Source organism: Thalassophryne amazonica, chromosome 9, assembly GCF_902500255.1.
Source record: "Thalassophryne amazonica chromosome 9, fThaAma1.1, whole genome shotgun sequence".
Lineage (NCBI taxonomy): Eukaryota > Metazoa > Chordata > Actinopteri > Batrachoidiformes > Batrachoididae > Thalassophryne > Thalassophryne amazonica.
Genome location: NC_047111.1, coordinates 66,094,433 through 66,120,543, shown reverse-complemented (window position 1 = coordinate 66,120,543; position 26,111 = coordinate 66,094,433). Strand labels below are relative to the sequence as shown.

Below are 26,111 nucleotides of genomic sequence, written 5' to 3'. Positions count from 1 at the left end.
TCCCAGTTTCCATCAAATGCAGATGAACCTTGCCCTTGTGCATGTGCTTCCTCCTTCATATAGTCTGTGAAATATCAGTGCAAACTCACGGTATTTGCCATTTTATTCCCCCCAAAAATTAATGCTTTATGAGCAATAAAATTATTTGTAATTTTGTGACATAGTCAATTTTGTAACAAATCAAATGGGCATACACCTTTAAATACGACCATACAGAACAGAAGACAAAGAGAGAGTCACTGACAGACATACTGTCTCTTCATTCAGACACACAGTCACACAAACATGAGCGGTTAGTAGTACACAGTGTTTTCACCTACAGTGTGGCACTGATTGTTCCAGCGAACAGCCATATATGTGTAAGAGCACCACAGCTTCTTTCTATCGTGCTTCCCTCCACAACCGAGACAAGGAGCTAAATCAGTGGGTGGACTATCACGGGGGCCATGACTTGGATTTATTTCTGCGTTCTGGCACACATGGCGCAGCGTGGGTGAGAACCCAGACTCCATTCACAGATTTATCTCATCTAAACCTGGAGGCCTCCTTCTGTGTCATCACTTCCCTGTACAGCTGTGGCTGACTGTACATGGGAGCACAAATGCTCATTTATGATTGAAATTTATGAATGAAAAAATAAGACTGAGGTCAAGACTTTGAGCTGACCTCTATTAGACTCTATAGGGCACACTGATAATAAAGTCATGAAAGAATGGTGGGTGTTTGTGGGAAATTTTCCACTTTGACACAATCACATGACCCTGAATGAGGTGAGTGGTCCAATGTCTCAAAGTACCTACATGTCATGTGCAATACTTGCGGCAACACGTCAGTTCTCACACCTTAGATTGCATTCATGCTGAAAGAATCCTTAAACTTGAAGGGGACACATTGTGCAAAATTGTTTTTTTGTATTATATATATATATATACACACACACACACACACACACAGTACTGTGCAAATGTTTTAGGCAAGTTTTGATAAGAAAATTGGGTTCTATCTTTTGCTATATAAGTTGCACCAGAGTACAAGTCGCAGGACGTCAAAAACTACTCTAACAAAAATGCAGCTTAAAGTAGGAGTAATTGTGTTATACAATTATTTTACTATTGCATGATCATTTGCAACTGTGTTTGTGTGGTATTCTACCGGCCAGTGCATGTACAAAGACATTATTATTATTGTTGTTATCATTATTATGGAATAAAATATACACTCAAAAATATAAACGCAACACTTTTGGTTTTGCTCCCATTTTGTATGGGTTGAACTCAAAGATCTAAAACTTTTTCCACATACACAATATCACCATGTCCCTCAAATATTGTTCACAAACCAGTCTAAATCTGTGATAGTGAGCACTTCTCCTTTGCTGAGATAATCCATCCCACCTCACAGGTGTGCCATATCAAGATGCTGATTAGACACCATGATTAGTGCACAGGTGTGCCTTAGACTGCCCACAATAAAAGGCCACTCTGAAAGGTGCAGTTTTATCACACAGCACAATGCCACAGATGTCGCAAGATTTGAGGGAGCGTGCAGTTGGCATGCTGACAGCAGGAATGTCAACCAGAGCTGTTGCTCGTGTATTGAATGTTCATTTCTCTACCATAAGCCGTCTCCAAAGTCGTTTCAGAGAATTTGGCAGTACATCCAACCAGCCTCACAACCGCAGACCACGTGTAACCACACCAGCCCAGGACCTCCACATCCAGCATGTTCACCTCCAAGATCGTCTGAGACCAGCCACTCGGACAGCTGCTGAAACAATCGGTTTGCATAACCAAAGAATTTCTGCACAAACTGTCAGAAACCGTCTCAGGGAAGCTCATCTGCATGCTCGTCGTCCTCATCGGGGTCTCGACCTGGCTCCAGTTCGTCATCGTAGCCGACTTGAGTGGGCAAATGCTCACATTCGCTGGCATTTGGCACGTTGGAGAGGTGTTCTCTTCACGGATGATGCGAAGGAGATGTGTTGCACTGCATGAGGCAAATGGTGGTCACACCAGATACTGACTGGTATCCCCCCCCCCAATAAAACAAAACTGCACCTTTCAGAGTGGCCTTTTATTGTGGGCAGTCTAAGGCACACCTGTGCACTAATCATGGTGTCTAATCAGCATCTTGGTATGGCACACCTGTGAGGTGGGATGGATTATCTCAGCAAAGGAGAAGTGCTCACTATCACAGATTTCGACTGGTTTGTGAACAATATTTGAGGGAAATGGTGATATTGTGTATGTGGAAAAAGTTTTAGATCTTTGAGTTCATCTCATACAAAATGGGAGCAAAACCAAAAGTGTTGCGTTTATATTTTTGTTGAGTATATTTCATACATTCAGTTTTGCTGGAACTGATTGTATGTTGACATGGCAATAAAATTATATATATATGAAAATTCAGTAAGGTATATCTTCTATTATACATTCCAAATATAAGGGAACTCTACTAGTGTATGCTAACATACATCTAAATATCTAAAAAAAAAAAAAAAAAAATTCTCAAGACCAGCCACATAGGTGCCTGGTCTTGAGAACCAGGAATGGTAAGTTACAGATGTTATGTTAGACATGCTCAAAGTGGCCCAGTTCTATATTTGTGCATATTTTAACTACCATGCTGTTAAATTTTGCATTGAAATGACTCCTTTCAGACTTCCGGAACATGGTAGCGGCAACATCTGAAACCAAAATAGAACTTGTCGTTCTAACTTGTCGTTAAACCAAAACTCAACTCGTCGTGTTTGGAGGAAGAAGAATGCTGAGTTGCATTCCAAGAACACCATACCTACGGTGAAGCATGGGGGTGGAAACATCATGCTTTGGAGCTGTTTTTCTGCAAAGGGGACAGGACGACTGATCCGTGTTAAGGGAAGAATGAACGGCGCCATGTATCGTGAGATTTTAAGCCAAAACCTCCATCCATCATTGAGAGCATTGAAGATGCAACGTGGATGGGTCTTCCAGCATGACAATGATCCCAAATGCACCGCTCGGGCAATGAAGGAGTGGCTCTGTAAAAGGCATTTCAAGGTCCTGGAGTGGCCAAGCCAGTCTCCAGACCTCAACCCCATAGAAAATTTGTTGAGGGAGTTGAAAGTCCATGTTATCCAGCGACAGCCCCAAAATGTCACTGCTCTAGACGAAATCTGCATGGAGGAATGGGCCAAAATACCAGCTACAGTGTGTGTAAACCTGGTGAAGACTTACAGGAAACACTTGACCTCTGTCATTGCCAACAATGATTATGTTACTAAGTATTGAGTTGAACTTTTGTTATTGACCAAATACTTATTTTACACCATAATTTACAAATACATTCTTTAAAAATCCTACAATGTGATTTTCTGGATTTTTTTTCTCATTTTGTCTTTCATAATTGAAGTGTACCTATGTTGAAAATTACAGATCTCTCTCATCTTTCCAAGTAGGAGAACTTGCACAATCAGGGACTGACTAAATACTTTTTGGCCCCACTGTAACTGTATGAAGTAGTTAAAAAAAAGACAGATTTTGCACAATATGGCACCTTTAAATCACAAGGGCGTCCTCAGACTAAATGCTACAGTTTGGCAAAAACAGTGCTCACATAACAACAGGAAGACACTGTGTTTGACGGCTGCAGTTATTTCTCACCAGTTTGCCTTCCAGTGTGTAGATCTTCTTCACCACTCCAGAGTCAAGCTTGATGGCGTCGGTAATGTCGGTCAGGACTTGTTCGTAGGAATGGGCGGTTTTCTTGTTGAGCAGGATTCTAACAGCTTTACGAGGCTTCACTCCACTCCGCACCACTGTCACAAGCTTTGGACGTATAAAGTCCTTGTTTTCACGGTTCTCAGGGCCACCGGTTTTGGCACTCCCTAAGGAAGGAGGCCCGCGAGAAGACGTTGCAGCTGCCTTGACATTCACTGACCAGTTGGGATTCATATTTTTCACGTAGTCCAGTTTCTTATAAGCCTCCACAGAGCTGCACACATAGCTTTCACCTGTTATAATGGGAGAGTAGGAGACCATTGAGAAGACGGGAAACAAGACAGCAACAAATTTTCATCAGGAATAACTGAACCAATAGTTGAGTTTAGGAAATGAAAAAGCAAATGTACTGAAAGATAAAGTACTTTCCCTTAAACAGTATTTAGTGTTTAAAGTACAGATGTCACACTTGGCTGGTAAATTCCGTGAGCCCAACGCCCATTTTAACCCAAGTGCTGCCAATTTAGCTGCTCAAACAGCACGTGCAATCGAGCCTCAGTATACCAAAGCCGACACAAAATGAATGGTGGCTTTCCTACGGTGGTAACTGTAGCCAGGTAGGGATCAATGAAGGACTGGGTCAAAATTAAAAACGCTCCAATCATACTGAGAAGTATACCACATTATTTGTCTGATCATGAAGATTCCAAACAGATACATGTATAGTTTGGACTAACTATGGCTAAATGTTCTACACAGAATTATGGGGTAAAGCCACAGCAAAAATTATGACTGATCAAGTCCAATTTTCCCAGAGGTTCAAAGTTAAAGTTGCTCCAGTTTTCATAGAAAGTGGTGCAAGCTATTGGCTGAGCTAATGGGATTAATAAATGAAATAATTTTAACTGTGGTAAATGCTTGGACTCCAAAGTCAAGGTCAAACAAGCTCAACATCCATTGGATTCTATGTCATGTGGTAAATGGACTGTATTTATATGGCACCATCATGCTCATTGTGCAATCCAGCGATGCCTCACTTTCACCTATTTACATACACACAACAATGTCAAGGTGCAGCCATGTAAGGCGCTCAACTGCACACCAGAAGTAACTTGGGGATTACGGACCTGACATATGTTACCCTGTAATGTGATAACTAAGCATGACAGATGGTGCAAACTATTTGTTTTTAGAACCCTATTAACTCAAGCAATAATTAGACTTACTGTACTTTTTACCAAAATTGGAGCAACTTTAACTTTTGACCCTTATACACAGTGAGGCTGACATTTGTCACCATTTTTATCATTTTAACCCAAATCCACCATAGCATTCTGCCACAGTTGGTCCAAATGACACCTTTTGGGAATCTTTATGATCAGACAAATACACTTTTCAATATTTTTTTATTCTGACCCCTGTCTAATCCTTCCCTGACCCCTACCTGGCTAATAGCTTCTACACTGGAATGACTAGAATGAACTTTTGTGTAGACCATGGTATAATGAGGGTTGATTTGGGGACTTTAAGTGGTACTGAGAACCTGTTTGGCCCATGGTCTAATTCAACAGAGATGAAAAACAAAAATCGTAGTCATGATTGAAGAAACAATTACAAATCAAAAATGCTGCAAAAATAAAGAAAAATCTATTAACATAAAAATATATCAAATAAATATTTTGTGTGGCTACTGGTTACCTGTGAAACCATTTAAAGGCATGCAAGTTAGGTGAATTGGAAACTTTATAATTGTCCAGGTCTCCCTTGCAAAACAGATCTCGATCTCAATGGGATTAACCTGGTTAAATAAAGGTTCAATTAAATTAAATTAAAAACGGAATTATTTGGAGGAACCATCCAATGGTTTTACATCAATGTCATCTTGATCCATTCATAATTCACAGATTATTATCCTGTTTGCCGTCTTTGTGGAATCATATAAAACGACAAAGTAAACCAGGGGTGACCAAGTTCGGCCCTCGAGAGCCACCTTCCTGACACTCTTAGTTGTCTCCCTGCTCCAACACACCTGAATCCAATGAAAGACTCGTGAGCCTTTCATTGGATTCAGGTGTGTTGGAGCAGGGAGACAACTAAGAGTGTCAGGAAGGTGGCTCTCGAGGGCCGAACTTGGTCACGAGCCTTTCATTGGATTCAGGTGTGTTGGAGCAGGGAGACAACTAAGAGTGTCAGGAAGGTGGCTCTCGAGGGCCGAACTTGGTCACCCCTGAAGTAAACAGTGGTTACTTCCCTGCAATAGACTGGTGTCCTGTCCAGGTTGTGAACCACTTCTCACCCTATGACTGCTGGCACAGACTCCAGCCCCCACCCCGGTGACCCTTGAATGGTGTAAGCAGGTATACAAAGTGAATGAATGAATGCATGAGCTATAGAACTACAATCATCTCAATCAAAGAGAGTGACAACAGAGTAATTTATGCTGTGTTCCCATCTCATGTCTCATTACGTAATAGATATTAACATGGTACTCAAAAATAAAACAGATCAAGAGAGCTAATCTAAGATGTGACAGCTTGTGCCACCATATGGCCATCAAGTGAGATAGAATCATGATAATGATGACCATCTATGCAATATCTAATTGGATTGGACTTTTTATAGAGTGGTGTCCATAAAAATATCTCAAGCCTAATTTCCAACAGCCAGCAGGTATAAAAAGGTCTTTAAGACTGCTGCCATAAAAGTGTGTTCTATGTAGGGCTGCAACTGACTATTAGAAAATTATTTTTTATTGACATTACTTTTATGATTAACTGACCAGTTAGTCCATAAAATATGGGAAGCAGTATAAAATCACGGTTCCCATCCTGGGGTCTGAGCTCCCCCATAGGGGGGCACCAATGATCACAGGGGGTGCCCAAGCTATTATTTGCCTATTAAATAAATTTATAATACAATTACTTGAGAATCAAAAATAATTAAGAAGTATTATTTTAACTGGGTAAGTAAGAAAAGGTAGGATGAAATGGGATTAATCAGTTTATTCTTTTGGGCTCAGCCTGTCTTATAGGTGCATGCGGGGGGCTCTGAAGAAGAAAGAACCGCTGGTTTAAAAAAACAATAAAAGGGCACTTATTATCAAATTATCATTATTATCAAACTCAGGGTTCTAAACTTGATTTTAAACCTTTTTCTCTCAGTTGGTACAGAGTAAATGCCTCTTTTTTTAATGCCCAAGAGCAATAAGATTTCAAATTTTGGTTATGTCATTGAGCTCAAAAAATACCTATAGGTCATAAGGTCATTTTATAGGTGATAGGTCAGAGATAACAGTCATTTGCAAAAATTAATTATTTACTATTTCAGCACACTAGGTCTTTCACTTTAAGTCGTAATAATGAGATCGCCAGGGGAGAGATGGAATGAGGCTACTGGGCCAGTGCTTTCTGCTGGAGAGATGATTTACAGACAGAGAGGTGTTTAAAAAAAGGTGAGACACATTTTAGACCACATTATGGATCCGGATCAGGCCATATGGGGTTGAAGAGGGTCACATGGTACCTGGTGAATATACGCACCTTCAATCAACTGGTCAATACTGGTGATCTTTTTGGATCCATCTAGGGTGTAGATGGTCCGGACGCCCTGGGGCAGGTTGACGTTGTCGGACAGGGAGCGGGTCAGGTCCGCCAGGAGGGCGTCGAACGTGCGGAACTTGTCGGCGGAGATGGCGTACACGATCCCGTTGAAGTAGCGGTCCCCGTTGCGGTAGAAGCGGACCTTCTTGGCCTTCTTCTCGGCGCTCAGGGTCTTCAGGGTCCGGACACGGTACAGGCTGCAGTGCGCGCTGTGGGTCGGACTGTGCACGCCGTTCATCTTGGCATTGGACCGACCCTGCCTCTGACCTTTGTCCCGGTCGTCGAAATGCTCCATCTCCATCTGGCTGCCGAGGCTCACGAGCACGGCGGTGCTGTCTGCGACACACACACGCGCGCGCGCGCGCACACACACACACACACAAAAAGTTTCTAAATAAGTCAGGAAACCGTCCAACGGAGGAGCAGAGCGGATCAGACGGTCTGCTCGATCCCGGAATAAACCTCTGACAGATTAAGATCTTTTTAAGAAGGGCGGCGCACAGCGCGTGACAGCTGACGCGCAGACGGACGGAGGCAGATCGACACCCAAACCGATAAATATTCACAAGCTGTGCACGCGCAGAAAAATCAACACCAAAACATCGGATCCGCATCCCAAACCGGCCGACAGGTGTGTGCGTGCGTGTGTGTGCGTCAGGTGATGAAAAGCAAAAACAATTATCTTACCCACGCGCGTAATTAACGCCTCTGTGACGGACACCTCCAGCGTGACGGACTGTGTCTGTTTGCCAGAAAGAGTTCAGTGATCCCCTCCCCTTCCTCCTCCTTGTCTCCCGTGCAGGTCCCTTTGTTGTCTCCGTGATCCGCTGTGAGCAGTGGTGCGTGTTCGTGCATATGCGCAACGAGATGGACTGGAAATGAACTGGTGGGGAGCAGCTGCTGCGTCCCCTCTTTTTCTCCCACCTCCTCCTCCTCCACGTCACGCCGTCGTGATTTTGCATCTAGCACCCCCCCCCCCCCCCCCCCCCCCCCCCCCCCCCACACACACACACACACACACACACACACATATACACTCACTCCCTCTCCCACATGAAGATGCAAACCCACACTTCCATCATGGGGGTGCTGCTGCCGCTCCAAACTCCACAGACAAGCGTGGCCAGCACACGTGTTTTTTTTTTGTTTTTTTTTTGGTCGAGCAAGCCACATGGGGGTTTGGATCCGATTAATAATAATAATAATAATAATAATAATAATGATAATAAATTAGTCCTGAAATATTATTTTAAGTTTAATGTTTTTAGAATCTTAATACACTTAGTTGAGTCTAAGTTGTTGGTTTTGTTTTTTATTCCATTTCAATTCAATTTATTTCATTTATATAGCACCAAATCACAATAAAGTTGCCTCAAGGAGCTTCACATAAGTAAGGTCTAACCTTACCAATCCCAAGAACAAGCACACAGGTGACAGTGGTAAAGAAAAACTCCCTCTGATGATATGAGGAAGAAACCTCAAGCAGACCAGACTCAAAGGGGTGATCCTCTGCTGGGGCCATTCTAACAATTACAAGGTTTTGCAAAGTTTTACTAAAACAGAACATAAATCAGTTCAAATCGCAGCCTGACTGGAAAATCACTAAGGTCCTTAATCCTCTAGTTGCTCCTTGTATTGCAGCACCCTCACATTGGGGTGACGGTGAGGCATTACTGTAAAGAGCATTGAGCGTCTGATGCAGATGGAAAAGCGCTATATAAGTGCAGTCCATTTACCATTTAAACAAGACAGGGTGAATTTGATGAGAAGTCCATGCAGGCGTCCATTTAATAAAATGTATTCCATACCCTCACTGTGCTTCCTCAGCAAATATGTAGATGAGTGGGTGAGTGAGTTAACTGGCCTGACAGAGTGCATTCGTGAGGAAAGTTGTGAAACTTTGCGAAACATGTACAGTGCACATCACTCTGGTGTTGGTTGAATTTTGAAATGTTCAAAAAATTACGTGAAAAATTTTCTCTCTAAATGGTCAGAGTCCTCGCAGGTGCCCCGAACCCTTCTCTATTTAGTTTCTGTGAGTCAGAAAGTGCGCAACATGTGAAACAAATTGTGGTTGATGACACACTTTTCCTTTTATATGATCAGAGAAGAACAGTGCTTCTGGAAGTGGCTGAGTGAGTCTAGCAGCCAAGCAGCAGGCTGCAGGAAACATGTCCTGAGGACGGAGGAGGCACGTGATCTGGAATCATTCTTTTCATTTTATTCATTCATTTATTTATTTTTGAAGAGCACAATGGATATAAGTTAAATGCTGCTGCCCAGCTACGACCCGCTGCGGCAGGCAGGAAAATCAGTCTGGGTGAGTCCTGTGTTGAACTAGGTGCACAATCCAGATTTATTCTGATTTTTTCTTTATTTGTTTTTTCATATGACCACAATGTAAATAACTTGAATATTTTATTGTGTTATATCCTCAGCAATTTTACACTGTATTGTTTATTCTATGTACATGTATGTTATTGCTGAATAAATCAAATCAAGAGAACATCCAGAAAAATGCAACAGGATGTCAAGCAGGTGAAGTCCCGAACGTCTTGTGCCTGAATGACTTGGACATCAACTGACACATGGTTGATACAGGAACTTTAGATCTGAGGAACTTGCTTGCTGGGTGACAGCGCATCTTATGGATAAAATGGAGGCCCTGCTGTCCCACAGTCAGCTTTGAGAACTCCTGTCTTGGTCATTTTTCTAACATAATGGACAATGACACACATATTCAGCTTGTTTCCCATCTGTACCTCACGATATATTCAGTTATCCTGCCATTATCAATAACGATACATGTTTGTGTCACTTTTTGTAATTATATGTTCTGTCAAATTGTCATTGTGCCTTCTTGTTGGTTTTGTTTAAATTTCCATAGCAGATGGTCTGTGGAAGTCTTGCCATGGGGGAGGGACAGTACATCCAGAAAGTATTCACAGTGCTTCACTTTTCCCACATTTTGTTATGTTACAGCCTTATTCCAAAATGGGGTAAATTATATAGTTTATTTGTTTTGTTTTTTATAAATTTGGAAAAAAAAAAACAACAACACATTGCCATTATGGGATATAATGCATAGAATTTTGAAGAAAAAATTTATTTCATTAATTTTGGAATAAGGCTGTATTGTAACAAAATGTAGAAAAGTGCAGCGCTATGAGTATTTTTGGATGCACTGTACATTGCTCATGTGTGGCACTTTGAGGTGTTATATGAGTTGGTCGTGCATAAATAAAATGAGGTGAAATTAAACTGAACTTATCATGAAACTAATATGATATACACCTAATGATGATATACACTTTGTTAGCAATTACAGAATTGTGCAAAAATAATTTTGTTTCCCTTCATGTTTTTCCTTCTTTGGTGATGGGGATTCATGTTCCCTTGCCTTTTCTTGAGATAAACAATATGTGGGATCCTCACTTTCACAAAACTGAGGGTTCTCAAATTCATTAGCCTGCACTAGCAAACAGCATCAGCGTATAGGAGCAGCCACTGATTCATCATCTTTTTTAAGCCTTCTGGGTACACTGTAAAAATGCAAAAAAAGAAAAAAGTATGTCCCTTACGTGCTGTGATATCAACATGGCGGTACAACATGGCAACTTGCAGGAGGGGGCCCACTCCCACGTACATATGAAGGGCTCATTCTCAGCCCAAGAAAACATATCAGTTTGTTGTTACAGGTCATCATGCACTAATGAACAGGAGCTATGAATGCTATGTTCAATTTCTGCTATGAAACCTACACACTGTAGCTTTAAAGAAAATAAATACAGGTATGTGACCACCCTATAAACTGAACTGTTTTGGTGTATCATCACATAATTATTATCGTCAAATATGGTCATTGGGTATTGGGAAGACTATGTGTCTGCCCGTCTGTCTGTCTGTCTGTGCTCAGCATAAGTCCAGTCCTATTACTGCCAGAGTCTTCAAATTCACAGGGAAGATTCTTGGGACACAGACCTTGGACAAGTTTAAAGATGGCTAACCTTGACCTATTTTTTTTAAATAGGTTAAATAAGGTTAAAATGTCACATTCTGTTTCATTTTTTATTTTTTTTTTATTTTTATTTTTTTGAGAGGCGGGGGTGACAGCCAACAGAGCGACACTTCGACGTGAGTGGCTTGTGTAGCTAGCTGCAAAGTCCATTTTGGTTGTGCGTAAATATAACCTCTTTGTCATATATTGTGTAAAAACTAGCGAGAAACAAACAATTCTAAAACTGAAAATGCTGTTTTTGGAACCTGATAACACCTCTGGAGTGATTTGCAAGACATTTTGTGGACATTAGCATACACGCTAACTTCCGCTAACTCAAAGCTAACTTCCACTCATCAAAAGCCCACGTATGTACACATACACGCCCTCCTGTAGATGCTGTTAAAACATATTGTTTATGATTGATTGATAGAGGGGCTTTATTGAATGTGTACAAATTGTATGCAAGACAATAGCATCTTAATAATTAATGTAAATAACAACAAATGCATAATTTATATATATATATATATATATATATATATATATATATATATATATATACACTTTGCACTGAGATACCAATTAAACAACTGCAAATAATAAAGAAGACAATGCTCATACAGCCGAGGGTATTTAAGCAGTTATATTTTTAAGGTAACAGATCATTATTCACTGATCATTATCACCTGTTTGTCATCTTTACTCGTATATGTTATATGGCATATGGTTTTAAAATAAACATGATTACACCTGCATATTTAACTCACACTTTATGGAACTAATGCTGCATAAAGAACTTGTGAGTCTTATATATGTATGTCTGCCTGTATTTGCAGTTATGCATCATTGTTTGATGCAGTGGTGTGTAAAACATCAGATGAGCTGAACTAGAATGTCTAGGCAGAATGAGTGCCATATAATCCACAGTGTTTTGACACGTTACAGTATTACAGTGATTTGGGACTGCTGTCAACAAAGTATAAATGTGTGTGCAGTGGATGTGTGATTCATAAACAGTGTCAGTGAACTGTAACAAAATGTGCTCATGCGTGAATCACAGAAAACAACACAGGAATGTGAGCTACGAGGTCTATTAGAAAGTATCCGACCTTTTTTTTTTTTTCAAAAACCATATGGATTTGAATCACGTGTGATTGCGTCAGACAAGCTTGAACCCTTGTGCGCATGCGTGAGTTTTTCCACACCTGTCGGTTGCGTCATTCGCCTGTGAGCAGGCTTTGAGTGAGGAGTGGTCCAGCCCCCTCTGCGGATTTTCATTGTCAGGAAATGGCAGAATGATTTGGGCTTTTTTTCCATCAGAATTTTTTCAGAAACTGTTAGAGACTGGCAGCTGGAAACCATTCGAAAAATTTATCTGGCTTTCGGTGAAAATTTTACGGGCTTCACAGAGAATAAGGACTGTTACTACAGCTTTAAGGACGGCTTTAAGGACGCTCGGTGCGCCGCGATCTGTGCCACCATCGAGAGCCACAAACCACCGGATCATTTCTAAACGGATGGCTCTGTGGAGCCGGACCATCGTGTGCACTTTCTCTGGTTATCACAAGAGCTGGACACCAACCATTTTCCGGCAGATTTCACTTTTAACAAGAGATTTTGTCATGGAAAGCCGAGCGGAGGCTTCGCGCGTCACGACCGATTTGCTGATGGAGCGAGACAAAGGAACACCTCCATTTTGGTCTCACAGGACGGCTTTGAGATGGCGTTCAGACAGCTGATGGCGGTTTTTCCATCGAGTGATTATCCGAGAAATTGTGGATGTGCCTGGACATGCCAGAACATGTCCCGTGAGGCTTCATCATGGCGTTGCTTTGCACCATGCGGCACCGCCGGGATGCGCGGAATTCCTCTGCACGTCTGTCTCAATGTGCCAAAAAAGTGCTGATGTCCACGTCTTTTCACAATTCCTGTGCTAGTCAGACGACGTCCCGGATAAAACACAGCGTCCAGTTTGGAAATGAACGGCACATTCCACTGTTACAGGAGTTTTTGTCATGGAAAGAGGAGCGGAGGCTTCGTGCGTCGCGGCGGTGCCGCATGGCACACAGCAACGCCGTGATGAAGCCTCACGGGACATGTTCTGGCATGTCCAGGCACATCCACAATTTCTCAGATAATCACTCGATGGAAAAACCACCAACAGCTGTCTGAACGTCATCTCAAAGCTGTCCTGTGAGACCAAAATGGAGGTGTTCGCTCCATCAGCAAATCGGTCGTGACATGCAAAGCCTCTGCTCGGCTTTCCATGACAAAATCTCTTGTTAAAAGTGAAATCTGCCAGAAAATGATTGATGTCCAGCTCTTGTGATAACCAGAGAAAGTGCACACGACGGTCCGGCTCCACAGATCCATCTGTTTAGAAATGATCCGGTGGTTTGTGGCTCTCGATGGCGGCACGGAGTGCGGCGCGCCGAGCGTCCTTAAAGCCGTCCTTAAAGCTGTAGTAACAGTCCTTATTCTCTGTGAAGCCCGTAAAATTTTCACCGAAAGTCAGATAAATTTTTCGAATGGTTTCCAGCTGCCAGTCTCTAACAGTTTCTGAAAAAATTCTGATGGAAAAAAAGCCCAAATCATTCTGCCATTTCCTGACAATGAAAATCCGCCAAGGGGGTGGACCACTCCTCACTCAAAGCCTGCTCACAGGCGAATGACACAACTGATAGGCGTGGAAAAACTCACGCATGTGCACGAGGGTTCAAGCTTGTCTGACGCAATCACACGTGTTTCAAATCCATATGGTTTTTGAAAAAAATAATAAGGTCAGATACTTTTCTAACAGACCTCGTATATAGAGTGTACGAGTGTGTGAGCTCTCTCACAAGGCAGCATTTACTGATATCATGTCATTAATAAACAAACAAAAAAGTAAGATCAGACAATTTAACACAAATTTTAAAGCAATTTTCCTGAAAGAAAATCCACATTCTGCTGTTGCAGCTTTGCAAACACAGACAAATGTGTCTTGTATACTTGTTAAATCCTTGTGGACAAAATCCATCAATCAGTGAGCCAATCTAATTAAAACAGCCTGTGGTATAAAAAGACTGGTCTTAATTAACAGATTGAAATTTGGAAAACATATTTACCCTTGTTCAGATTTCCAGTCAGAGCTCAGATTTAGAGTTTTGTTGATTTCTGTTTTTGTTTGTTTGTTTCTTCATATCAGGCAGGATTTGTGTTTATGTCACGCGGGAGATCAGTGCAGAAGTTAAGCTTTCGGCTCACAGTGGGGGTTGACTTTTGCCCTTCTCCGTAAAGGTCATGTCCCTTGTCAGGCTGATGGCCCAGTCATGGACAAAAAGTCATAATGTAGAATTTCTATGTTGAAACGGTTTTGTGTATGTGCCGCCTCTGCGACAAAATTCAAATTTGAAGTCATGTAACGTGTCACACTAGGTCAGTGCTGGGGACAGTCCAGCTATTCAGATAAACGCTAATTAGCCAACCTACCATTTTCATAAACAGATTAGCTTTTCAGCTAACTTTGACTAAATTTTCAGCTAACAGTTTGCTTCCACAAAATTTAATTCTGCTAACTTTAAATGGTAAATGGACTGCATTTATATAGCCCTTTTCCATTTGCATCAGATGCTCAAAGTGCTTTACAAATAATGCCTCACATTCACCCCAACGTGAGGGTGCTGCCATACAAGGTACTCACTACACACCAGGAGCAACCGGGAAATTAAGGACCTTGCCCAAGGGCCCTTAGTGATTTTCCGGTGAGGTTGGGATTTGAACCGAGGATCCTCTGAGCTCAAGCCCAACGCTATAACCACTAGACCATCACCTCCCCTAACTTCCTGCTAAATTTAAGTCAATTAACATTTTCTGAATGATGATAAAAACTTTTGTAAACCCTAAAATCATACGTTTGTTTCTGTTGGGGCTTATACGCTAATTCAGTACCTGGTAAGCAACAATGACACGTTATGATGGAAACAAGGCTAGCGGTTGCATTAGCTAAATGTTTAACGGCTTATAGGTTTAGCGTTATTAGAGTTAAGCCACCTTGACACTTTCACAAATTTAATCCCAGCACTGCCACGCAATTCGCTGCACCAATACGTCTTGCTTGACGCCATGGTATATGAGCACGTGCCATATCATTTCTTAGCCAAAGACGCAGTTGCTCTCAGAACTTGGCTGATGAAACCATTCTGTCATTGCTCCCAGAATCACAGAGAAATTACCCACAGCTGCAGGTTGTGTCAGGCGCGTTGTGCGGTGGAGAACGCATTTGGAATCTTGTCTCAAGGGTAATTATTTTTAATACTGTATTAAAAAAACAAAAAACAAAACCTGAGCCTCTGCAAATGGACAGTGGCTAACAAATACAGGTCTTTCCATGAACAATGTTACAGTTAGCTGTTATCATGCACATGGCCCTGCACAGTACTCAAAGTGATGAGGAAAAAATGAATACGTCACAGCAGAAACTTAAATAGTTAAATACAAATATGCACTGCAGGATGAAACAGTTAAGCTAATGATTGTTACCAGTGACTCATCTGGGATTCTGTAGTTTGCAGGTGACTGGTGGATCAAAATCAGAATGCTGCAGTGGAGGGGGATCAGCCTTATGCAACTGCTCACAGCACTCTTTAAAAAAAGAAATCCTATATTTACTTAATCTAATAATCATTTACAAAACTACAAGGGTTGTAAAGCCTTAGTTTACTACAAGGATAACCCTTTCTATTGTACCATTTCGGTTTTACACAATGTTTTGGGTATGAAGTTAAATCTTAATTAAATGTTAACTGTTCTTTGCCCTCTAATTTGTGCATCTGACTTGTCAGAGAAATTGAGTTGAACTTGAAAGTACTTACTTTTTAGCTTTGTGCAAATAAAACTCATTTATTACAGATTATAAAATCCGACAGGAACTCTAAAAAGACTAAAGTCAACATCCAATATACACCACCAAATAATAATACAACGCTTAACTGGCATTAAGCTTTCTGAACTCATTAACTGAATTGATTTCTTGATTAACTATGTAATTGTCTCGGAAAGGGAGTTTGGGCACATGCATGACAACATCATACTGACATTGTAAGGGGCTTGGGTATCTTTCTACACAACCTTAGTACACACAGGAAATGATTATCTTTCAGATGCGCGGTTGCAAAAAGCTGCATCTATTATGGTTCCTGAGTATAAAACATTACAGTATGAGTCATTTTGTTATATCATCCTCACCTCTGTAACAAATGTATCAATGTATGTATTGATCGGGCTATATATAGTGCCGTGGCAAAGTTTTTTAGACTGATTAACTGATTTGATTTTGTGACTGTTTAATTATGTAATTGTCTTAGAAAGGAGGTCAGGGCCATTGCCAGGGCCCAAATATCTACTTGGTTGTTTAAATGAGAAAAGCAAATTATAACATTGTTACATTGTTATATGTTATTATTTCCATTTAAACAACCAAATTTTGTCAGGCTGGTTGACATAACTAGATTAATATAGCATTTATTTCTTAGAGTGAGTAGCCGACACAACAGGACAGTACAGCAGCATCGCTTGTCAAGACCAGGCCATCATTTCCAATGACAGCAGTGGGATGAAGTGTGTGTTTGCGGGAACATGGAAATTTTGATTGTACAATCTGTTGTATGGACTACGCCCCCCCAAACCCCAAACTTTTGAGGCTGGAAAGAGCACAACAGATCTTTTACACTTCTCTATAAAGTGAGTGAAACCATTTCTGGCAGTTTTCATGTGCACAACTGCACTTTCAGATTTATTTCACCCACGTTTAAAAAGGCAGTCAGTGTGTAGGATGGGGTGACAGGTTACCAAGTACATGTACTACATGGTGGGGGGTACTGATGGTTTGATGCCATTTACGTAACACAAGTTGTAGGAGGCGCTTTTGGAAAAAAAAAATGTTAGTGAAAATGGAAGCATCAGTTTCAGCAGGCTTTTAACGATGACTTCATTATACACACGGATAGTCTGAAATATTCCTCCCACATCGGGGGGGGGGGGGAGTCAGTCATTTTACATAATTTAATGTTGAGGCAGTAGTAAGATTATGATCTAAAACAGCAAACTTCAAATTTAAACATATGTTTTTTAAAGTGTATACCTAAGTTTTTAGACGATTTTGTATTTTGTATGTATATGATCAAAGAAGCAATTGTATTGGCCTGAAACATTCAGTAATACCAAAAACTGAAGTAATATAATGATTATCAAGAGCAACTCCAAAGAATTCTTAAAGTGATTTTTGCACTGAAAATATAAAGTACAGCGACTATAAAAACTCACCACTCACTACTTGGATATCTACATGGTTTTAAATCAAATCAAATCAATTTTATTTATATAGCTCCAAATCACAACAAACAGTTGCCCCAAGGTGCTTTATATTGTAAGGCAATAATTACAGAAAAACCTCAGCGGTCAAAACGACCCCCTATGAGCAAGCACTTAGTGACAGTGGGAAGGAAAACTCCCTTTTAACAGGAAGAAACCTCCAGCAGAACCAGGCTCAGGGAGGGGCAGTCTTCTGCTGGGACTGGTTGGGGCTGAGGGGAGAGAATCAGGAAAAAGACATGCTGTGGAAGAGAGCAGAGATCAATCACCAATGATTAAAAGTAGAGTGGTGCATACAAAGCAAAAAGAGGTGAATAAAAAGAAACACTGGGTGCATCATGGGAAACCCCCCCAGCAGTCTAAGTCTATAGCAGCATAACTAAGGGATAGTTCAGGGTCACCTGATCCAGCCCTAACTATAAGCTTTTTCAAAAAGGAAAGTTTTAAGCTTAATCTTAAAAGTAGAGAGGGTGTCTGTCTCCCTAATCTGAATTGGGAGCTGGTTCAACAGGAGAGGAGCCTGAAAGCTGAAGGCTCTGCCTCCCATTCTACTCTTACAAACCCTAGGAACTACAAGCGCTCTATTGGGGTGATATGGTACTATGAGGTCCCTAAGATAAGATGGGACCTGATTATTCAAAACCTTATAAGTAAGAAGAAGAATTTTAAATTCTATTCTGGAATTAACAGGGAGCCAATGAAGAGAAGCCAATATGGGTGAAATATGCTCTCTCCTTCTAGTCCCTGTCAGTACTCTAGCTGCAGCATTTTGAATTAACTGAAGGCTTTTCAGGGAACTTTTAGGACAACCTGATAATAAAGAATTACAATAGTCCAGCCTAGAAGAAATAAATGCATGAATTAGTTTTTCAGCATCACTCTGAGACAAGACCTTTCTAATTTTAGAGATATTGCGCAAATGCAAAAAAGCAGTCCTACATATTTGCTTAATATGCGCACTGAAGGGCATATCCTGATCAAAAATGACTCCAAGATTTCTCACAGTATTACTGGAGGTCAGGGTAATGCCATCCAGAGTAAGGATCTGGTTAGACACCATGTTTCTAAGATTTGTGGGGCCAAGTACAATAACTTAAGTTTTATCTGAATTTAAAAGCAGGAAATTAGAGGTCATCCATGTCTTTATGTCTGAAAGACATTCCTGCAGTTTAACTAATTGGTGTGTGTCCTCTGGCTTCATGGATAGATAAAGCTGGGTATCATCTGCGTAACAATGAAAATTTAAGCAATGCTTTTTAATAATACTGCCTAAGGGAAGCATGTATAAAGTGAATAAAATCTGTCCTAGCACAGAACCTTGTGGAACTCCATAATTAACCTTAGTCCGTGAAGAAGACTCCCCATTTACATGAACAAATTGTAATCTATTAGATAAATATGATTCAAACCACTGCAGCGCAGTGCCTTTAATACCTATGGCATGCTCTAATCTATGTAATAAAATTTTATGGTCAACAGTATCAAAAGCTGCACTGAGGTCTAACAGGATGAGCACAGAGATGAGTCCACTGTCTGAGGCCATAAGAAGATCATTTGTAACCTTCACTAATGCTGTTTCTGTACTATGATGAATTCTGAAACCTGACTGAAACTCTTCAAATAGACCATTCCTCCGCAGATGATCAGTTTGCTGTTTTACAACTACCCTTTCAAGAATTTTTGAGAGAATAGGAAGGTTGGAGATTGGCCTATAATTAGCTAAGATAGCTGGGTCAAGTGATGGCTTTTTAAGTAATGGTTTAATTACTGCCACCTTAAAAGCCTGTGGTACATAGCCAACTAATAAAGATAGATTGATCATATTTAAGATCGAAGCATTAATTAACGGTAGGGCTTCCTTGAGCAGCCTGGTCGGAATGGGGTCTAATAGACATGAGAACAATCGGAAAGAAAGAGTCTAACCAAATACCAGCATTACTGAAAGCAGTCGAACATAAAGATGTTGTGTGGGCTGCCAGAAGAGGAGGTACTGCTGGCCCACCACCAGAGGCCGCCCTGCCTGAAGGCGGGCTTCAGGCACCAGAGGGCGCAGTCGCCCCCCAGGAGCCCGGAGCTGAGAGCTGTCATCAATCATCAATCATCACCATCTTCCATAAAAGCCTGGCAGTGACATCTCTTCCCTGCCGAGAAATCTGCTTACCCTACAGGTAACCTCTCAGCCGTCTTCTGTGCCGTACGCACGTCATTGTTTCTGAACGTTTTGCAGTTGTAACCTTCTGTCACTTTCAGCTGGAGGCTGGTTTGTAGGAATTTGGAGGAGTTGGCGATTCCACTCCTAAATTTCTTAAGTGTACAGTAGGCCCTGCACGAACTGTGCTTTCCTGCTACATGCGAGTGGAGGACTTTTCCCTCAGGAAGAAACTGTGAGTTGCTGACTGTTGCTGGGTGTTTCACACACCCACATAATCTGTTTGTGCTTCCTGCAAGCAGTACACGATCCGACAGCTGGAGGCGGTGGCCACCTGGGGACTCAGGACTTGGCGGCTCCGGTGTGTTGCAGGTCTCCGCTGGCAGTGGAAATCGTGTGGAGCCGACTCTTCTCTGGACAGGCGTCTCCTATCCTCGAGCCTGCCCACACGTCACCTATTGTTTAATTGACTGTTACCTAAAGTTGTATCTGTATTCCGTTGTGCACATTTTCACAACATTAAATTGTTATCTTTTGGCATTTTCATTGTCCGTTCATTCACGCCCCCTGTTGTGGGTCTGTGTCACTACACATTCCCAACAGGATTTCTTGGCCAATCGTCATGGATCCCGAGGGGCGTCAACCATCGAGTGAACCACCAATGGAAACGCAAGGTACACAGGCGCCAGCAGGAGGCGTATTAGGTGAGCTGCAGCAAATCCTAACCACCTTGCTCGGTTAGATTTGGTAACCGAGCAGAACATTATACTCAATCGGAGGATGGAGGCGTACGGAGGTTGTGTCGAGACGTGCGCCGACTTCCTGATGCAGTGTTCGCTCGTCTTTACACAGCGTCCCGTCATGTACGTGTCAGACGCCAGCCGGGTGGCTTATGTAATAAACTTGCTTCGAGGAGAGGCACGCGCCTGGGCTACGGTGCTCTGGGAGCAGAATTCACGGCTCCTAACAACATATGCTCGGTTTGTGCGGGAGTTCAAACAAGTGTTTGATCACCCCAATAGGCGAGACCGCTTCGAACGTGCTGCTGTCAATGAGACAGGGGCGTCGGAGTGCAGCCGAGTATGCAGTCGACTTCCGCATCACGGCAGCGAGGTCCGGCTGGAATACTGTTGCACTCCGTGCTGCCTTCATAAACGGACTGTCTCCGGTCCTGAAGGAGAATCTGCTGGCTAAGGACGAGCCGCGGGATTTTGACGGGCTTATTGACCTGGTCATACGGTTAGACAACCGATTAGAAGAACATCGTCGGGAGCGGGGCGAAGGGGGTGGCTGGGCACGAGCCGTCCCTCTTCCTTCCGGGTCCGAAAGGGTGCCGCCGTCCCCACGCTCCACAGCCAGAGAGCTCCGTGTGGCAACAGCTCCCCCTGCTGACGAAGCTATGGATACGAGCAGGGCCAAAGTAAAAACAAGATCAGATGACAGATTGAGGAAGCTGGCCCGCGGGGAGTGTTTTCTCAACGGAGCACACACAGAAAAACTGCCCCAAACGGTCAAAACAACACTCGCCCTTAGAGACTGGGCTCAGGGTGGGTCACAACACGCACGTGGAAAGTGCACGTAAATCAGCACGAATCCCAGTCACGATCCTGTGTGGGGATTTAACCCTTCACGCCCCAGCACTTGTGGACACGGGGTCGGAAGGGAATCTGTTGGACAGCAGATGGGCAAAAGAAGTAGGGCTCCCTCTAGTGGCCCTTCCTTCATCATTGAAGGTACGGGCGCTAGATGACACCCTTCTCCCTTTAATCACACACAAGACACAGCCAGTAACTCTGGTTGTGTCTGGGAATCATCGGGAGGAGATTGAGTTTTATGTAACTCCTTCTACCTCCCGCGTTATTTTGGGCTTCCCATGGATGGTAAAACACAATCCCCGGATTGATTGGCCGTCTGGGGTCGTGGCTCAATGGAGCGAAACTTGCCAATGGGAGTGTTTAGGATCCTCGGTTCCCCCTGGTTTGACCGCTAAAGAGGAGGTTAAAGTCCCCCCCAATCTGACAGCGGTGCCGGTGGAGTACCACGATCTTGCTGACGTCTTCAGCAAAGATCTGGCACTCACTCTTCCCCTGCACCGTCCGTACGATTGTGCCATTGATTTGATCCCGGGTGTTGAGTACCCGTCCAGCAGGCTGTACAACCTCTCACGTTCTGAGCGCGAATCAATGGAGACCTACATCCGGGACTCTTTAGCTGCCGGGCTGATCCGGAACTCCACCTCCCCGATGGGTGCTGGTTTCTTTTTTGTGGGCAAGAAAGACGGCGGACTCCGTCCATGCATTGACTACAGAGGGCTGAACGAGATTACGGTTCGCAACCGATACCCGTTGCCCCTGTTGGATTCAGTGTTCACGCCCCTGCATGGAGCCCAAATCTTCACAAAGCTGGATCTTAGAAATGCGTACCACCTGGTTCGGATCTGGAAGGGAGACAAATGGAAGACGGCATTTAACACCCCGTTAGGTCACTTTGAGTACCTGGTCATGCCGTTCGGCCTCACTAACGCCCACGCGATGTTCCAAGCTTTGGTAAATGACGTCTTGCGGGACTTCCTGCATCGGTTCGTCTTTGTATATCTGGACGATATTCTCATCTTCTCCCCGGATCCTGAGACTCATGTGAAGCATGTACGTCAGGTCCTGCAGCGGTTGTTGGAGAACCGGTTGTTTGTTAAGGGCGAGAAGTGCAAGTTCCACCGCACTTCTTTGTCCTTCCTGGGGTTTATAATCTCCTCCAAATCCGTCGCCCCTGATCCAGCCAAGGTTGCGGCGGTGAGAGATTGACCCCAACCGATGAGCCGTAGGAAATTACAGCAGTTCCTCGGCTTTGCAAATTTCTACCAGAGGTTCATAAAGAGCTATAGCCAGGTAGTTAGCCCCCTGACGGCCCTAACCTCCACTAAAGTCCCCTTCACCTGGTTGGATCGGTGCAAAGCCGCGTTTAGGGAGTTAAAACGCCGGTTCTCGACTGCACCAGTTCTGGTGCAGCACGATCCCAATCGCCAGTTTATAGTTGAAGTGGATGCCTCTGACTCAGGGATAGGAGCCGTGCTGTCCCAGAGTGGGGAGTCCGATAAGGTCCTCCATCCTTGTGCCTATTTTTCCTGCAGGTTGACCCCAGCTGAAAGGAACTATGACGTCGGCAATCGGGAACTTCTGGCGGTGAAAGAGGCCCTTGAGGAGTGGAGACACCTGTTGGAGGGAGCTGCGGTACCTTTCACGGTTTTCACAGACCATCGGAACCTGGAGTACATCCGGACCGCTAAGCGTCTGAACCCCAGGCAAGCCCGTTGGTCACTGTTCTTCGGTCGATTTGACTTCCAAATCTCATATCGCCCCGGGACCAAAAACCAACGGTCCGATGCACTGTCCCGGGTGCATGAAGAGGAGGTCAGGCCAGAGCTGTCGTCGCAACCTTCACCTGGGACGTGGAGAAGACCGTCCGGGAAGCCCTGACACGACACCCGGACCCCGGCGATGGACCGAAGAACAAACTGTACATCCCACCAGAGGCCAGAGCTGCAGTCTTGGACCTCTGTCACGGTTCCAAGCTCTCCTGCCACCCAGGGGTGCGAAGAACCGTGGCAGTGGTCCCGCAGCGCTTCTGGTGGGCGTCGATGGAAGCCGACATCCGGGAGTACGTCCAGGCCTACACCACCTGTGCCAGGGGCAAGGCAGTACATAAAAAGGAACAAGGACTCCTCCAGCCGCTGCCAGTGCCACGTCGCCCCTGGTCCCACATAGGCCTGGACTTTGTCACGGGTTTCCCTGCGTCCCAGGGTATGACCACCATCCTGACGATAGTGGACCAGTTCTCCAAGGCGGCCCACTTCGTGGCCCTCCCGAAGCTCCCGACGGCCCAGGAGACTGCAGACCTCCTGGTCCACCACGTCGTGCGTCTGCATGGTATCCCGACGAACATCGTATCGGATCGTGGTCCCAAGTTCTCCTCGCAAGTCTGGAGGAGTTTCTGTAGGGAACTGGGGGCCACCGTGAGCCTTTCGTCTGGGTACCAGCCGCAAACCAACGGACAGGCAGAGCGGGTCAACCAAGAACTGGAACAGGCCCTCAGTTGTGTGACCTCCGCGCACCTGACGGCCTGGAGTAACCATCTGGCCTGGATCGAGTACGCACACAACAGCCAGATATAATCAGCGACTGGCCTCTCCCCGTTGGAGGTGTGTTTGGGGTACCAGCCCCCATTGTTCCCGGTCATGGAGGGAGAGGTCGGGGCCCCCTTGGTCCAGGCCCATCTCAGGAAGTGCTGTTGGGTGTGGCGCACTGCCCGCTCTGCCCTGCTTAAAGCCCGGACGAGGGCTAAGGACCATGCAGACCGCCGGCGTACCCCGGCCCCTGCATACCAGCCCGGGCAGGAGGTGTGGCTCTCCACCAGAGACATCCCGCTACAGGTTGAGTCGCAGAAACTCAAGGACCGCTATATCGGACCCTTTACCATCATCAAGGTCCTCAGCCTTGCCGCAGTGAAGCTGAGGCTGCCAGCTTCACTGCGGATACATCCTGTTTTTCATGTTTCCCGGATCAAGCCTCACCACACCTCATCCCTCTGTACCCCCGGACCGGCGCCGCCTCCTGACCGGATCATCGACGGGGAGCCTGTGTGGACAGTACACCGGCTCCTGGACGTCTGTCGAAAGGGCTGGGGGTTCCAGTATGTGGTGGACTGGGAGGGTTACGGACCCAAAGAGCGCTCCTGGGTGAAGAGGAGCTTCATCCTGGATCCGGCCCTCCTGGCCGATTTCTACAACCGCCATCCGACAAGCCTGGTCGGGCGCCAGGAGGCGCCCGTTGACGGGGGGTTCCTGTTGTGTGGGCCGCCAGAAGAGGAGGTACTGCTGGCCCACCACCAGAGGGCGCCCTGCCTGAAGGCGGGCTTCAGGCACCAGAGGGCACAGTCGCCCCCCAGGAGCCCCAGGAGCCCGGAGCTGACAGCTGTCATCAATCATCCATCATCACCATCTTCCATAAAAGCCTGGCAGTGACATCAAATCCCTCCGAGAAATCTGCTTACCCTACAGGTAACCTCTCAGCCGTCTTCTGTGCCGTACGCACGTCATTGTTTCTGAACGTTTTGCAGTCATAACCTTCTGTCACTTTCAGCTGGAGGCTGGTTTGTAGGAATTTGGAGGAGTTGGCGATTCCACTCCTAAATTTCTTAAGTGTACAGTAGGCACTGCACGAACTGTGTTTTCCTGCTACATGGAAGCGGAGGACTTTTCCCTCAGGAAGAAACTGTGAGTTGCTGACTGTTGCTGGGTGTTTCACACACCCACATAATCTGTTTGTGCTTCCTGCAAGCAGTACCCGATCCGACAGCTGGAAGCGGTGGCCACCTGGGGACTCAGGACTTGGCGGCTCCGGTGTGTTGCAGGTCTCCGCTGGCAGTGGAAATCATGTGGGGCCGACTCTTCTTTGGACAGGCGTCTCCTATCCTCGAGCCTGCCCACACGTCACCTATTGTTTAATTGACTGTTACCTAAAGTTGTATCTGTATTCCGTTGTGCACATTTTCACATTAAATTGCTATCTTTTGGCATTTTCATTGTCCATTCATTCACGCCCCCTGTTGTGGGTCTGTGTCACTACACTTTCCCAACATAAAGATATGTCTTTGGGATGGTTATGAATAATTTTTTCTCTAATAGTTAAAATTTTATTTGCAAAGAATGTCATGAAGGCATTACTAGTTAAAGTTAAAGGAATACTCGGCTCAATAGAGCTCCGACTCTTTGTCAGCCTGGCTACAGTGCTGAAAAGAAACCTGGGGTTGTTCTTATTTTCTTCAATTAGTGATGAATAGTAAGATGTCCTAGCTTTACGGAGGGCTTTTTTATAGAGCAACAGAGTCTTTTTCCAGGCTAAATGAAGATCTTCTAAATTAGCGAGATGCCATTTCCTCTCCAGCTTAGGGGTTATCTGCTTTAAGCTGCGAGTTTGTGGGTTAAACCACAGAGTCAGGCACTTCTGATTTAAGGCTCTCTTTTTCAGAGGAGCTACAGCATCCAAAGTTGTGCTCAATGAGGATGTAAAGCTATTGACGAGATAATCTATCTCACTCACAGAGTTTAAGTAGCTACTCTTGCACTGTGTTGGTATATGGCATTGAAGAACATAACAAAGAAGGAATCATATCCTTAAACCTAGTTACAGCGCTTTCAGAAAGACTTCTACTGTAATGAAACTTATTCCCCACTGCTGGGTAGTCCATTAAAGTAAATGTAAATGTTATTAAGAAATGATCAGACAAAAAGGGGTTTTCAGGGAATACTCTTAAGTCTT

At 44.1% G+C, this 26,111-nt stretch overlaps 1 protein-coding gene across 3 annotated transcripts in view; it reads right to left on the bottom strand.

Annotated features, from left to right (window-relative positions):
- Positions 1-8,196, bottom strand: part of dclk1a (doublecortin-like kinase 1a) — a 237,244-nt gene extending 229,048 nt beyond the window's left edge. The window contains exons 1-3 of one of the 3 annotated variants that reach the window (XM_034178267.1): positions 7,985-8,196; positions 7,238-7,633; positions 3,642-3,991 (exon numbers count right to left, since the gene is read on the bottom strand). In XM_034178267.1, the coding sequence (XP_034034158.1) occupies positions 3,642-3,991; positions 7,238-7,598 (711 nt within the window). In that variant the 5' untranslated portion in view covers positions 7,599-7,633; positions 7,985-8,196. Of the gene's footprint in view, positions 1-3,641; positions 3,992-7,237; positions 7,818-7,984 lie in introns of those variants that run through there. The other 2 variants (XM_034178269.1, XM_034178266.1) reach the window with 2 other exon arrangements.
- Between the last annotated feature and the right edge of the window lie 17,915 nt (positions 8,197-26,111).